General features: G+C 37.6%; 2 protein-coding genes across 3 annotated transcripts in view; one reads left to right on the forward strand and one right to left on the reverse strand.

Annotated features, from left to right (window-relative positions):
- The first annotated feature begins 3,937 nt into the window (after positions 1 to 3,937).
- The window catches only part of LOC128891216 (uncharacterized), a 45,863-nt gene continuing 34,839 nt past the window's right edge, over positions 3,938 to 14,961 (forward strand). The window contains exon 1 of one of the 2 annotated variants that reach the window (XM_054150560.1): positions 3,938 to 4,075. The gene's annotated coding sequence lies outside the window, so the exon portion shown is untranslated. The remainder of the gene's footprint in view (positions 4,076 to 14,961) is intronic. The other variant, XM_054150557.1, reaches the window with a different exon arrangement.
- LOC128891259 (uncharacterized) lies at positions 8,102 to 14,917 on the reverse strand. The gene is made up of 2 exons (XM_054150668.1): positions 14,797 to 14,917; positions 8,102 to 9,066 (listed from the first exon to the last, which is right to left on the reverse strand). The coding sequence occupies exon 2, from the start codon at positions 8,990 to 8,992 to the stop codon at positions 8,189 to 8,191; it is 804 nt and encodes a 267-aa protein (XP_054006643.1). The 5' UTR covers positions 8,993 to 9,066; positions 14,797 to 14,917; the 3' UTR covers positions 8,102 to 8,188.

Consider the following 14,961-nt stretch of genomic DNA (forward strand, 5'->3'; position numbering starts at 1 on the left):
GTAACTGTCCCCCGCAATAGCATTTTACAAGGAACAGTTTGAAAAAAAAATCAGCCAAAAAGGTTGCTTCCTCGCCTCATAAAATTACATTGGTGGTGTCGCTACGATTGAGACGATTCATATGCCAACATGGCTGCCTCAATATCGTGCTTTCCACCGCAGCGCTGTCGTCGTCTTCCTTTCTGTTACCGTGTCGACCATCTAAACACGCTTTTCGACTTGATTCGCAGGTATCGTAGTCGGCTGGGTTTTTTCACGCACGCGCAGCGAACATAGCATCAATGAAGTATACGCACGACTAAAAAGGTGTATCTTAATTACGCCTGCATACTTTTACATATATTCATGATTTCGCTCTCATAGCCACAATAGCTATAGCACCCCACACCTGTTACCCTGGAGACGACACTGTTAACGGTTATCCTGACAGTACATGGGCGAATAAATCGAACATGGATTGAATAAAACATGGGCGAATAAAACCAGCCGGCCCGGCTGGTATCACTGATTGTAGTATCGTACATAAAATATCGCTAGTTCGATCCAAAGCTGCTGTGTATTTTTTTTATTCTTATTTTATACTTTGTTCGGTTGCCGAACATCTTGTATAATTTATAAAAGAAAATTTTGATATAAGAGGTAATATGAAATATAAAATACAAACAAATAGCCGAATACTTTTCTGTTTCGCTGTATGTATATCGTGTTTGGTCTCATTATAATCATAAAAATCTTATAAATACATTGGAAAAATTTAGATTAAAAAAAATTAATAAATAAAAAAGTTTTATTGTTACATTAGTATTGTCTCGCGCCGCCTATATGTTTTGGTTCCTAGCTTCGTGCCTTGGATCTCCCTCTCTCTCTCTCTCTCTCTCTCTCTCTCTCTCTCTCTCTCCTCTTTCTTTCGCTTTCCTCTCTCTCCTCTTTCTTTCGCTTTCCTCTCTCTCCTCTTTCTTTCGCTTTCCTCTCTCTCCTCTTTCTTTCGCTTTCCTCTCTCTGTCTCTTTCTATGTTCGCGCTCGGCTGGAGCCGCATGTAAACTTAGAATCGACCCCTCGGCTGGTTATTATACCTACATACATTGTATGTGTAACCAAATGTTTCGATCAGCTTCGAATCCGTCCAAAGTTTGAAGGCGTCGACGAAGTAGAAAGAGACAGTTTGATGAAGAAGAAAGAGAGACTGACAAGGGAACGGGCCCAGATATGACGCTAATTTTTTGATGAGCCTTTGCACAGTGGAAAACTGAAGCGAATGATATTTAGTTTTGAGGGCAGACGATTTATAGTTTACGAGATATTCAACATTGAAGTTATTATTGCTGCTTACTTGGTGAATTATAAGCGATTCTGTCAATAGCGAATTCGGTGTGGTCAGTAAAGCATCAGCATAATAATTCCTCTGTCGCGAGTTCGAGTCCCCTTGAAACATTCTTACACTATTCTTTTTTTTCACTTTCTTTTAAAAATACATTCGTTAAATATGGCTTATTTATAACTAATGTTCGGATATACTTTTTAAAACAAACAATTTCCATTATGATGTACATGAACTTGGGTGATAATTTTCGAAAGAGCAGTGGAAACAAAATTTTTAATCACCATGTACATCGAATGAATGCTTTAGATTCATAACTGCAAAATTGTTTATTTAATTCTACTGGGAATACCGCTTGATTTACGTTAATGAAATGTACTCGATTTTTTGATAGCCATGATGCGTATCAAACATATCTATGTAGAATAGAGATAAATATATTGAAATTCATTATACAAATAGAAACAAGTACAGCAATGTCTCGAAATAAGTAACTCGATCGGGACCGATGAGTTGCTTATTTCGAAACAGTTAGAGCTCTTTCACACGACGATACGCGTATCGCGATACGCGTATGCAGGATACCGATGGAACACATAATGTTATGGAAGCGTTCAGACGGCGATTCTCGCGAGATACAGTATCGCGATACTGATTTTCGGTATCCGCGGTTGGTCGGCCGCCGGCTACTTTTTCTGCGTCGAGGCGGCCGACGAAACATTGAAATAGATGCGAGCATTCACACGACGCTGCGCAGTATCGTCGAATTTGTTCACCTTCCTCATAAAAAATTTTTAGACATAATAATTGAAGAATTTACATGGATCGTTACAAAGTTCTTTGAATAAAATATGAAAAGCTCCCGTTTCTTCTCTTATATTATTGATAGGATAAACCCAATATTTTCTCTTAACTTTTCTCCTTTTAGTAGCTTTTTTATGTAGAAACCAAATGGATAAAGCTTCAATCTCATCCATTATTTCAGAAAGGTTTTCACTAACTAAGAATGCGTGTTTCTTAAACGAGAAGATATGTTTAACTGAAAAACAAATGATCAACACCGAGCTACGAAATTAGTTGGATACAGTATCGCATAAGTATCTTGCTAGCAGATACGTATCGCATACGCGTATTGCGATACGCGTATCGTCGTGTGAAAGAGCTCTTATGGTATATTCGGCTTGACCGTTCTCGAGCGTGACGAGGAGGAACCCGTAGACAAAACAGGGGGTTCGGTGTAGCGGCAAACTATAAAGTGATCGTTCCAGCACGGGTGTTATACTTTGGAGAATGATAGAAGATAACATGCTTTCTCATTGTAACACTAGTAAAATCGAACGAATGGAACGTATACATGTACAACTAACAGTAGTATTCCGGAGAATACAAACGCCAGAGAAAGAGAAAACATTACACACATTGTTCGACGCGCGAACCCCGGCTTCGAACTCGTATGTATATTACGGTCAAATTTAAACGTGTATACTATGCTGTCCGTGCTCATCCCGGCGCTCTCTTGCTCTCGTTCGCTCCGCTGGCCGTACAAAGCAGGCGAGAGAAGTCGGAGAGGCGGCGGGCGACACCGAGAACGATAATACATATATACACAGCGCGAATCGAATTCAAATCAATCGTTACCGTGATTTTTGGCGATCGATCTTATCGAGTCAACAAGTCTTCTCCACGCGAGTCTCTGAGATTTAGAAATCTTATTTCTAAATCCGTGTTACGGACATTTGAGCATTCCTACGGGAACAAAATTAAAACGCCTAAAGTTCTTAAACTAAGGGTAATTTTATTGTATTACAACTATTGTGTAGTTTCACCACGGAGGCAATAAAAACTGCTTCGGTAAAACACGATTCGGACAGTTTATTTTTTTCTCCCGTTCGTACGCTAATCCCGGGAAAAGTCGCGGGACGATATCGAACGAACACACATTCTGTCCTCTTTACGCTTGGATTCTCTGCTATTGATGACTATTTCTTCAAAACAGTCGCGATTAAATCGTCATAGCGATAAGACGTGTTTACGCAAAGTGTCAAACTATCTCTGTGTTACGTGTTTAAGTTACTTCGAGTGCGAGTGCGAGTTCGAAGAGAGTAAATTTGCCTATTGGCAAGTTTAGATTCCCAACGGCACAAATGACTAATTTCCGATTAAAAATCGCTAAAGATGGAGAAAACTACACTGTTGCCAAACATCAAGCCAATAAAAATAAAAGTAATAATTCCATCTCAAACTTAATGGATATCGATAAACCGTCGAGTAGTGGTTTAAATCAAGCTGCACCCAAGAAACGAAAAACTAATCCACCTTCAAATCCTATGATTAGCGACGCAGAACCACTTTATGATAAATGGTTAACAGACATAACTATTGAAAACCCTTACAATATACTATCAGAAATCACAGACGAACCAATAGAAAACACCGCGACAGAAACAACTCAACCTCAACCAAAACCTCCACCAATATACGTCGAGGCTCAAATTATTGAACCTCTTATGGAACTTCTCAAAGAAACTGCAAATGAAAACTTCACGCTAAAACAGTTAAAAGATAACCACGTCAAAGTTCAAGCCAACTCCCCCGAAATCTACAGCAAAGTTGTTATAGCCCGGAAAGAGAAAAATGCGAATTTTCATACGTATCAACTAAAGAAAGACAAAAGTTACAAGGTAGTACTAAGAGGAATGCACCCTAAAACAAATCCAAGTACAATTACTAGCGAATTAAAAAAATTCAGCCACCAGGTAAGACGGATAAATAATATAATAAAACACGACACAAAGCAACCGCTACCACTTTTCTTCATAGAACTCGAACCGAGCGATAAAAATAAAGAAATTTTTAAGATCGATAGACTACTGAACACTATAGTATCTTTTGAACCTCCAAGAACTAAAAGAGACATCCCACAATGTTCACGTTGCCAAGCCTACGGTCATACCAGAAACTATTGCAATAGAATTCCCGCGTGTGTTAAATGTGCAGGTAAACACTGGACTTCGCATTGTCCTATCGTAGGAAAAATAGATAACGTAAAATGTTATAATTGCCAGGGAAATCATCCTGCTAGCTATAAAGGTTGTATAATACGTAAACAATTACAGCAAAAATTATATCCTAAACTTAAACAGAAAATAGTTACGGTAAATTCAAACCTTCAAAACCAAACTGTCACAGTGAACGCTAACAACAACAACACTATCACGACCCAGCAGTCTTCTATACATACAAAAACCTATGCTCAAGCAACTCGAAATCAGGAAATTCTAAACGAATCGTTTCCCACTTTACAAAACCACGAATCAGCATCAGACTCAACAGAAATTAAACACCTGCTAATAAACTCAATTAAAAATACAGAACTAATAACAAATATGCTCATTGAACAAACTAAATTGTTAAGTCAACAGTCGCAACAAATTAACACAATGATAGAACTTATCACACGCATGCTTAACAATATTAACAAATAAAATGGATACTACATTAAACATTGCAATTTGGAACGCAAATGGGCTACAACAAAGATTACAAGAATTAAAAATCTTTCTACAAGTTAATAAAATTGATGTAATACTCATTGCAGAAACACATCTTACTACTAAGAATTACGTTAAAATTCCATCTTATAATATCTACGATGCTAAACACCCATCCGGCAAAGCAAAGTGGATCAGCTATAGTTATTAAGCAAGATATTAAACACTTTCTTCATCAAAATACCACTGACACGCATATACAAGCTACTGCTGTCACTATTAGCACAGTTCATGGAAATATTACGCTAGCTGCAGTTTACTGTCCTCCAAAACACAAAATATCAGTACAGCAATATTCAAATTTTTTTCAAACATTAGGGAGCAAATTTATTGCCGGCGGAGACTATAACGCGAAACATGTTTTATGGGGCTCTAGAATAAATTCACCTCAAGGTAAAATCCTAGAACAAACAATAAGGATACTATCATTAGACACACTGACCACTGGCGAACCTACATACTGGCCGTCAGCCTACGACAAAACTCCCAACCTATTAGACTTCGCAATAACCAAAGGATTAAACAAATTGCATTTTAAAATTAAATCTTGCTTAGATCTTAGTTCTGATCATTCTCCGATTTTAATAAACTATCTATATAAATCTATCCTCACAAAAACAACGCCATATTTGCATAATCGTAACACAGATTGGAATACATTTAAACAATCCCTGGAAGAAAACATAAATTGCAATGTACCTTTAAGAACTCCTGAACAAATAGAATCAGCAGTAATAGATCTCACCGACAAAATTTAAAATGCAGGATATATCACATATCCAGAATACATAATGTGTTACGTATACAGAAACTCGCTGTTTGTTCCCGAAGCTCGCGGTCATCAATTTTATTTTATCTACCCTCCTGGAATTTGGAGCTCGGTCTCCCTGGAGTGCATCCTGCAGCTGCATACTCTTAACATCATCTTCGACTTGCGTTGCGTGGGAAGACTTCTTATCTACCCTTTCCCAGGGAACGCAGCTGCTCACCTCAAAGACACGAAAATCCTAACCGTCAGATTTCCAAATATGGAAATCACCGACGGATCCCCACTAACATTTAGGGGTATATAAACCCACGATTTTTGTTGCTCGGGGGCTAGTACGAAAGAGTTACTCGTTAGAGACACATTGATCGTCTGCAGAGTAGTACTCTAGTGAGATCGGGCTTCAGTTCCTTTCGCTCATCGTTACCATATAGATCCGCGAAGACGGTTTTAAAATCTATTACGGCCATAAAAGTACTCTCGACCCCCGCATCACCAGTGCGTCGACACCGCGCAACACTTAGGTAATTTTAACTTCATACACTAACCGCGACAACACGACACTGGACACTTGTAATTAGTATAGTTATTTTGAATATATACTCTTTGTGTAAACTTAAAAGTCTGTAAGATCAATCATCAAACCTTTACTTTGAAATCACCAATCCTAGCCAGTGTAACGATCCCACAACATAATAACTTTACCGCTCGAGTTATTATTCTATTAAATTAACAAGTTGCGAGGCTTTATCCGCGACGCGTAGTATTCATTACCGATACGATTTAGTCATTGTGTACTCAACCCGAACTCCTAAACTTAACCTATCCTGCGGTTACCCTTTACTGGGAGATACCAATTCCCAGCAGCTACCTGACTTCGCGTCAAAGACGGCTGCGTTTGTCTCCAATAACCAAGATAACCAAACACCTTAACCTACGGTTACCCTTCACTGGGAGATACCGATTCCTGTAGCTATCTGACTTCGCGTCAGAGTCGTCTGCATTGTCTAATGTATCCTCAGCCTTCGGCACCATTGATACACAATAATTAATCGTATTGGTTCAATTCTCAAATCTATCCCACTCGCTGGGCTCACACGCGCGTCGCTATCGCCCTGGCTCGTAACAAATGAAACAAATAAAACTTAAACGAAAATTAAAATACATATGGCTAAAACAAAAAACTCCGTATAACAAAAAAAAAAAACTAAACCAAATCACGAAAGAAGTGAAGCAATTAATTCAAAATTACTGTAACGAAGAGTTTTATTCTTACATTTCAAACCTCTCTCCTAATGACGACACCAACTACTCACTATGAAAAGCTTGCAAAAGACTAAAGAGGCCAGTGGTCTCTTTACCGCCTACTAAAAAAGCAGACTCTAGTTGGGCAAAAAGCACACTCGAAAAAGCCACCACTTTTGCCGAACATTTACAAAATACATTTAAACCAAATATTTCAAATACCTCTATCATAAGTTCAAATATAACTCCATTCGTCGTGTTTGACACTAATCTCAATCAAGATATAACAAAAACCACAGTAAACGAAGTAAAAAAACTAATTGCAGATATCAAAATTAAAAAGACTCCTGGTTTTGATTTAATCAGTGGAAAAATAATGAAGGAACTCCCATCAAAAGCAGTAAGAATGCTTACCATAATCTTTAATGCGGTACTAATCAAGTATTTCCCTATCAACTGGAAATTAGCACAAGTAATTATGTTGCCTAAACCCGGAAAAGAACCACATCTACCAACGTCCTACAGGCCAATCTCGCTACTTCCCGTAATGTTCAAGTTACTAGAAAAAGTAATTTTAACCAGGCTCAAAAAGATAATTACGGATAAAAATTTAATACCGCTACATCAATTTGGTTTTAGAAACAAACATGCTACAATAGAACAAGTGCATAGACTGACAAACCAAATTACTCTTACCTTTGAAGAAAAAAACATTGTACTGCTCTCTTTTTGGACATAGAGAAAACATTTGATAAAGTGTGGCACGAGGGACTTTTATATAAAATCAAACAAAACTTTCCCATATTATTTTATGAGCTCATCAAATCATATCTAGAAAAGAGAACATTTTTTGTTAAAATTCAGGATTCCACTTCGGATATCTGCACTATTGAAGCAGGAGTCCTCCAGGGCAGTATCTTGGGGCCTATTCTATATACATTATACACTGCCGATATTCCTACTACACAAGAAACCAGGCTATTTACATTTGCCGATGATACAGCTATTTTAGCCACACAACAAGACTCCAAAAGATTGTTAACTGGGTGTTAACAATTAAATTAAACATTAAAGTTAAAATTTATAGTAAAAATTAAAATTAGAATTTTTGTGATATAAATTGTGTTAATATACCTAGATATGAATATCATATAAGCATATAAACTATTTGTACAGTTAGTAGTAACTTAATTACCTTTTGATTAGTGTCGCTTACTTTTCCTTATACACGATTAATGTAGGGTTAAATGGTTATTTTTTTGAATATAAAACTTAAAAGTAAGGTTACATAAGATAATGGGGAATATTTAAAGGGGTGTAGTGCTTCTACGCGTTCTTTGTCGTGATTGGACTCGAACTACGGGGAGAGTTTCTTCATCTTCAGATATCTCAGGTATTGGATTGGCAACCGTCGCTCGATTCCGTCTTGGTTGATAGGTGACTACCTCGTTGATCACTGTTGTAGGTGGACTCGAAGACGATGACGATGACGAGTCGAAGATACAGTTGACGAAATTTTGTATTAACGGTGAGTTGATCTCTCCATGCCTCGGATCCGTGGTCGAACAGCATAGTCGTTGTAACCAGTGGAGGCATCCGAAATTTTTACAGCATTTTAGAAGTATAAATAACACCAATAGTGCTGAGATTATTCCAAGGGCAATTGTGTACCACTTAGCGTGTGTAACGATGAATGGTTTGTTTATTTGTTTGGTAATAATTTCATCAAATTCGCCTAATTTTTTATCGGCATATTTGAGTTCCATGAGGTCGATGTTTGTTAGATGTATCGGTTTTAAAATGGTCGATTCGATGGCATCTAAGTGAGGTGTTAAGATGCAACAGTCGTCACTTTGGATATCCAGGCGTGGCATATAATAGGTTGCATTTTTGCTGACTTCATGTGTGGCTGCAATCACGAACAGGTTGGTGTATCCCTTGCAATGGGGTTGAAGATGTATGATTCCGCTTTTTTGAAGAATCACATATTTCATGTGATTCTGATTTCCTTCACACATGACGGTTAGAGTAGTTGGCTCGTGGAGGACGTAGATCCATTGGTTTTTTGCAACATAGTTCCATGTCTCTATCGTTGTTTTGATGGTTTTCATTGTGCAGGTAGGAGGAATCTTCTTAATGTGAGGAGATAACAGCTCGATTTCGCAAACTGGTTGGTTTGTTGAAGCTGTGGTGTGCAGGTGATAGCATACATACTCCTCATCTCGATATTCGTTGCAATCAGACAATTCCTTAAGGAAGGTAAATTAGGATTTAGTCTGGGATAGAAGGAGATAACGATTCTGAGGAATAATATAAGATGAGATTTTTGAATCGTTATGTTGTATTGGGAGTGGAATGAGTTCAAAGATATCAAATTTCGTTCGAATAACTAAGGGAATTTGAAGTGCAAATATTATATTATCATTTGTGGCAATAACGTGAAGTTGAATAAATTTGTAAAAAATATGTATATTTTCCAAATTTGGTTTCATAACTAGTTCCTGCTCATTTTTAAAATTTTTCAGTTCTTCATACAACATCTTAGGAGTAATGATGAATGGAGAAACAATGTTATGTTCAGCAAGATTAATAGCTTCTATGTATTTTGAGAACTCTCGATTAACTTGGCTCACTAACATACTTAAAGTGGTAATTTGTTGGTTTACCGTAGATTCCATTTCCTAACGTGAAATGTAAGAATTAGTTTGGATAATAAATGAATTGATTTTTTCTATATTTTCATTCATTGCCTTCTCTTGACTTTGAAGCGAGTAAAGGGAGCTATTGAAGTTCCTAATAGTATTAGCAATCACTTGAACTTGTGATTAGAGCAAAGCTTGCGTTTGTCTGTCATTATTTACTAATGTTTTGATACTATCCTCGTAAAATTGAGCATCTTCAGCATCGGGAGTGCCAAAGGCCCATTTTAATAAATATGACATACTATTTAAAAGGCCGCGTTTTTTTCTAATAACTAATTTCTCGGTCAGCTGTTGGAGAATTTCACGTTTTGAACTAATTTCTGATAGTTCAGCTTCGATTACTTGGATAGTACGTTCACAATGAAAACTAGTGTGACCTTTCCGATTTGGATCTTCTAATGTCGCATTGCAAATTCCTTTGCTTTTAATGAAATAATTATTAATAATTGTAAGCGTATTACTTAAGTGAGTTTCATTCATGTATGAAAGGAGTGTAAGTTTTGAATTCGCGATTTGTGTCGTTCCTTTTTTGTTATAAAGGATTCCGCTTGATTTCTCGAAAGTCGGTGAGAGAAAAAATGACTGCTGGCTAGGAGCGGAAGCAGAAGGGAGATTAGGAATGTCTGATTCATCTGAAAAGTACGGTTTGAGTAGGTTAGTATGATATTTAATTAATTTTCGGCCAATTTGAATTTCAACAGTTTGATTAGGAAATATTCGAATGACTTTATAAGGTCCTTTAGCATTGCTTGTTAGTTTCTTAGATAGTCCCGACGAAATTTGTTTATTCTCGATTGTAACAAGATCGTTGACTTTAAATTTTATTGTTGATTTGATCTGTATTTCATCTCGGTCCTTGGGAACGATTTTCTTTGTATTCAGAAATTTAATATTAGTAGAGGGAAAAATGAATTTAACCATTTCATTAAAAATTTCAGGTTTGATACTGTTTTGTTTCTTAGGTGGAACTAAAATGAGATCTTCTGGTCTCATAGTATCTTGGAGGGTCGCAAAACTTTGAAATAAATTACGATAATCGATCTTGTCATGATGTAGGTTTTTGGGAAATAAAATTAATAGAGTTTGGTTGTTATTTTGCAATTTATACAATCCATTGGGGCTTGATGTTAATCCAGTTGTGTCAAAATTTTGAGTTACGTAGTCTGAATACTGATTTTCTTTATCTAAATCTTCTGGCCATAAGAGTACTACTGTACCTCTTAAATTTGGGAGAGGTGTCTCCTCTTTTGGGAATTCAATTACGTCCCTGTTTATGTAGTGGAATTTCGTATAGTCTTGATACGATTTACTGGGGTTGTGTGCGTGGAGTATGGATTTGGAGTTTCCTTTGTGATCAGGATGAAGTCGTGATAAACTGTCTGCGTTAGAGTTTACTCTTCCAGGTTTATATTTGATTACGTACTTGTATTCATTAAGGCGCAAACGCCATCGGACGAGTTTTGAAGAAGGGTTTTTACAACTAAAAAGCCATTGAAGGGGCTGATGATCTGAATAGATCGTAAATTCTCTGCCATAGAGATAAGGTCGAAAATGTTCGACTGTATTTATGATGGCTAATAACTCCTTCTCAGTAGTGGAATAATTTTGTTCGGAGCTATTTAGGGTTCTTGAATAGTAAGCTATGATGGGTAGATCCTTATTACTTTTTATTTGTGAGAGAACGCCGCCAATGCCTACATTAGAAGCATCGCATGTGACGACAAATCGCTGGGAAAAATCAGGATACTGTACTAAGGGTTCAGTTGTCAGCATCGATTTTAATGTCTCGAACGCGTGCTGCTGCTCTTGTGACCAAATAAATTCGGTGTCGTTTTTTAATAATGACGTGATTGGTTTCGCGATTGTCGAAAAGTTCGGGATAAATTTCCGATAATACCCTGCCATCCCAAGAAAATGTTTTTATTTGTTTTAATGTTTTTGGAGGTTCCATTTTTTTTATACATTCAATTTTATTAGGGTTTGGTCTCATTCCATCTTTAGAAATTACATGTCCGAGGTATTGACAAGATTCGCGTAAAAATTCGCATTGATCTGGCTGAAGTTTGAGGTTATATTCGCGAAATCTACTAAAGACGTTACGTAATTTTGCATTGTGGTTGTTGAGGCTAGATCCATAGATAACTACATCGTCGAGATAGACGAAATATTGTTTGAAGTTAAGCCCGGTCAGAATGTTGTTCATCATTCGTTGAAAAACAAAGGGAACATTTTTAAGACCGAAGGGTATTCGTGTATATTCAAAATGACCTTCTGGAATAGAAAAGGCAGTTTTTAGAGCGTCGTCTGGATGTATGGAAATCTGATGAAAACTATTTACTAAATCTAATGTGGTAAAATACTGGGCGTGTTCCAGCTGGTCTAGAATATCCTCTATGTGTAGAAGAGGGTAAGCATCTCCGATAGTTTTTTCATTGAGTTTCCTATAATCAATGACGATACGCCAATTTTGTTTACCAGAAGCGTCCGCTTTCTTAGGTACGACCCAGAGCGGGCTTGACCATGGACTAGTAGAAGGTTTGATAATTCCATGTGCTAGCATTTTCTCGATTTGTTTGGATACCTCGTCTTTATGTATTTCGGAGTGCCTATAAGGTTTAACTTGAATGGGAATATCATCCATCGTTGGAATTTTATTGATAGCTGCTGAGGTTGTAGTTAATACGTTATCGGGTCGGTGGAAAATATCCTCAAATTCATGACATAATTTAATTATTGAATTTTTCTCTTCTGAATTCAAATGGCTGACACGTATATTCTCATTTAGTAATTTAAGCCTTTCGGTTATGTCTTTTGGATCGACGGAAAAATAAAAAATATGAGCTTGTTCGGAAGGACGTAAGAGTGGTAATTTGGGTTTGGTGAATGTCTTCCTTTCTAAAGATCGATTAATAATTGTAATTAAGGCTTCGTCCTTGTTTATTACTTTTACTAATGTGCTTCTTTTAGATTGAGGAGGTTTTCAACCGTTACCTTGGTTACCATTTCTGATCACGGATTAACTGATATTGACAACGAGTCTGATTGTTGACTCATACTTCGTTGTAGAGGGATTGAGAATGGAATCGATTTGATCGAAATAGATGATTTTTGGAAGTCGATTTTACAATTTTGCGTATCAAAAAAAGTCTTGTCCTAAAAGATCATCAAAAGGAATACCCGTGTTAGAGTTCAGAATTTGGAATTTACAATTAAACAAATACTTACGGACCGATAATTTTAGTTCCGTTTCTCCTACAGTTGCGATTGGTGTTGTGCAAAATAGATTGGTCCTCACTTGCATGATTTGTTCTACTACAATAAATGCATTATGCGAAATTTTCATAACGAATTCAAAGAGCTTTTTCTTCCGTTGAGGCGGCTGTAAAGGCCTGATTAATTGTTTGAAACTCTCTATACCAAAGCATTTGTGAGATCTGAGGGTGTGAATGGTAAATGAATCGGTTGAGGGTCATTTTAATTACCATTGCGATACTGCCAGGTAAAAGACTTTCGTCTTGTTCTGACGCGTGAACAGCTGCGAGGATTCGAGACGAAAGGTCTTCCATCCTTTGACAAAATTGCGATATGTTTTCGGTTTTCTTTTGAACAATAGAATTTAATTCTTCGAACAACTGGTCGAGAGATTTTTTATCTTGATAATGATTTAAAAGAAGGTCAGAAACTTCGTCCCAAGTCGTAAGATTGTGTTACGTATACAGAAACTCTCCGTTTTTTAGAAGCTCGCGTTCATTAATCTTTTTATCTACCCTTCTGGAATTTGGAGCTTGGTCTCACGGGAGTGCATCCTGCAGCTGCATACTCTTAATATCATCTTTGACTCGCGTTGCGTGGGATAGTTTCTAATCTACCCTTTTTCCAGTGAACGCAGCTGCTCACCTCAGAGCCACGAAAATCCTAACCGTCAAATTTCCTAATATGGAAATCACTGACGGTTCCCCACCAACATTTAGGGGTATATAAACCCATGATTTTCGTTGCTCGGGGGCTAGTACGAAAGAGTTACTCGTTAGAGACACGTTGATCGTCTGCAGAGTAGTACTCTAGTGAGATCGGGCTTCAGTTTCCCTTTCGATCATAGTTAACCTTATAGATCCGCGAAGACGGGTTTCATCTATTACGGCATTTAAAAGTACTCTCGACCCCCGCATCGCCCGCAGTGCGTCAACACCGAGCAACATTTACGTAATTTTAACTTCATACACTAACCGCGACAACACGACACTAGACATTTGTAATTAGTATAGTTATTTTGAATATATACTTTTTGGTAAACCTTAGAAGTCTGTAAAATCAATCATTAAACCTTTACTTTGGAATCACCAATCCTAGCCAGTGTAACGATCCCACAACATAATAACTTTACCGCTCGAGTTATTATTCTATTAAATTAACAAGTTGCGAGGCTTTATTAACGACGCGTATTATTCATACGATTCAGTCCTTGTGTACTCAAACCGAACTCCTAAACTTAACCTATCCTACGGTTACCCTTTACTGGGAGATACCGATTCCTTGCAGCTATCTGACTTCGCGTCAGAGTCGTCTGCATTTTTTCCAACAACCTCACAGTTCGAACCTTACCCTACGGTTACCCTTTACTGGGAGATACCAATTCCCAGCAGCTACCTGACTTCGCGTCAGAGTCGTCTGCGTTTGTCTCCAATAACCAAGACAACCAAACACCTTAACCTACGGTTACTCTTCACTGGGAGATACCGATTCCTGCAGCTATCTGACTTCGCGTCAGAGTCGTCTGCATTATCTAATCTATCCTAAAATCTTCGGCACCATTGATACATAATAAATAATCGTATTGGTTCAATTCTCAAATCTATCCCACTCGCTGGGCTCACACGCGCGTCACTATCGCCCTGGCTCGTAACAATTGCAATGAATGTCTATTTGTTCTCGTGCTTTACCGGTAATACGGCTTTTCACGTAAAGTAATAAAGCGGGTTTTTGGATGTCCGCGGCTAATTCAAAGACTCCGTCAACTTGGTTTACAAAGCTACGGATTTGGTATCGATCGCCATCAAATTTTTCTGGGATTAATTTAACTAAAAATGAGAGCTCGTATATAATTACTGACGCTTCATCTTCAGTAGACATGATTGCGTCTGTTTTTAGGAAAAAAGGGAAATAGAAAGGAAAGAATTGTCTATAAAGACGAATATCTATTGAGCAGTACTTACTACGGAAGTTTTTCCTCTGCAATCGGTGCTGGAGTTGCTAGGTCCAGTATTTTCCAACCAAATACCTGGGTCTTCCTCTGGTACGTCGTTTCCTTGTACTTCGTCTCGTTCGGTGTCCACGTTCTCAGCAACTGTGTTGCCACTCGTCCACAGGGTTGTGTTGCT

The sequence above is a fragment of the Hylaeus anthracinus genome, unplaced genomic scaffold, assembly GCF_026225885.1.
Source record: "Hylaeus anthracinus isolate JK02 unplaced genomic scaffold, UHH_iyHylAnth1.0_haploid 12001, whole genome shotgun sequence".
In the NCBI taxonomy this organism is placed as follows: Eukaryota; Metazoa; Arthropoda; class Insecta; order Hymenoptera; family Colletidae; genus Hylaeus; species Hylaeus anthracinus.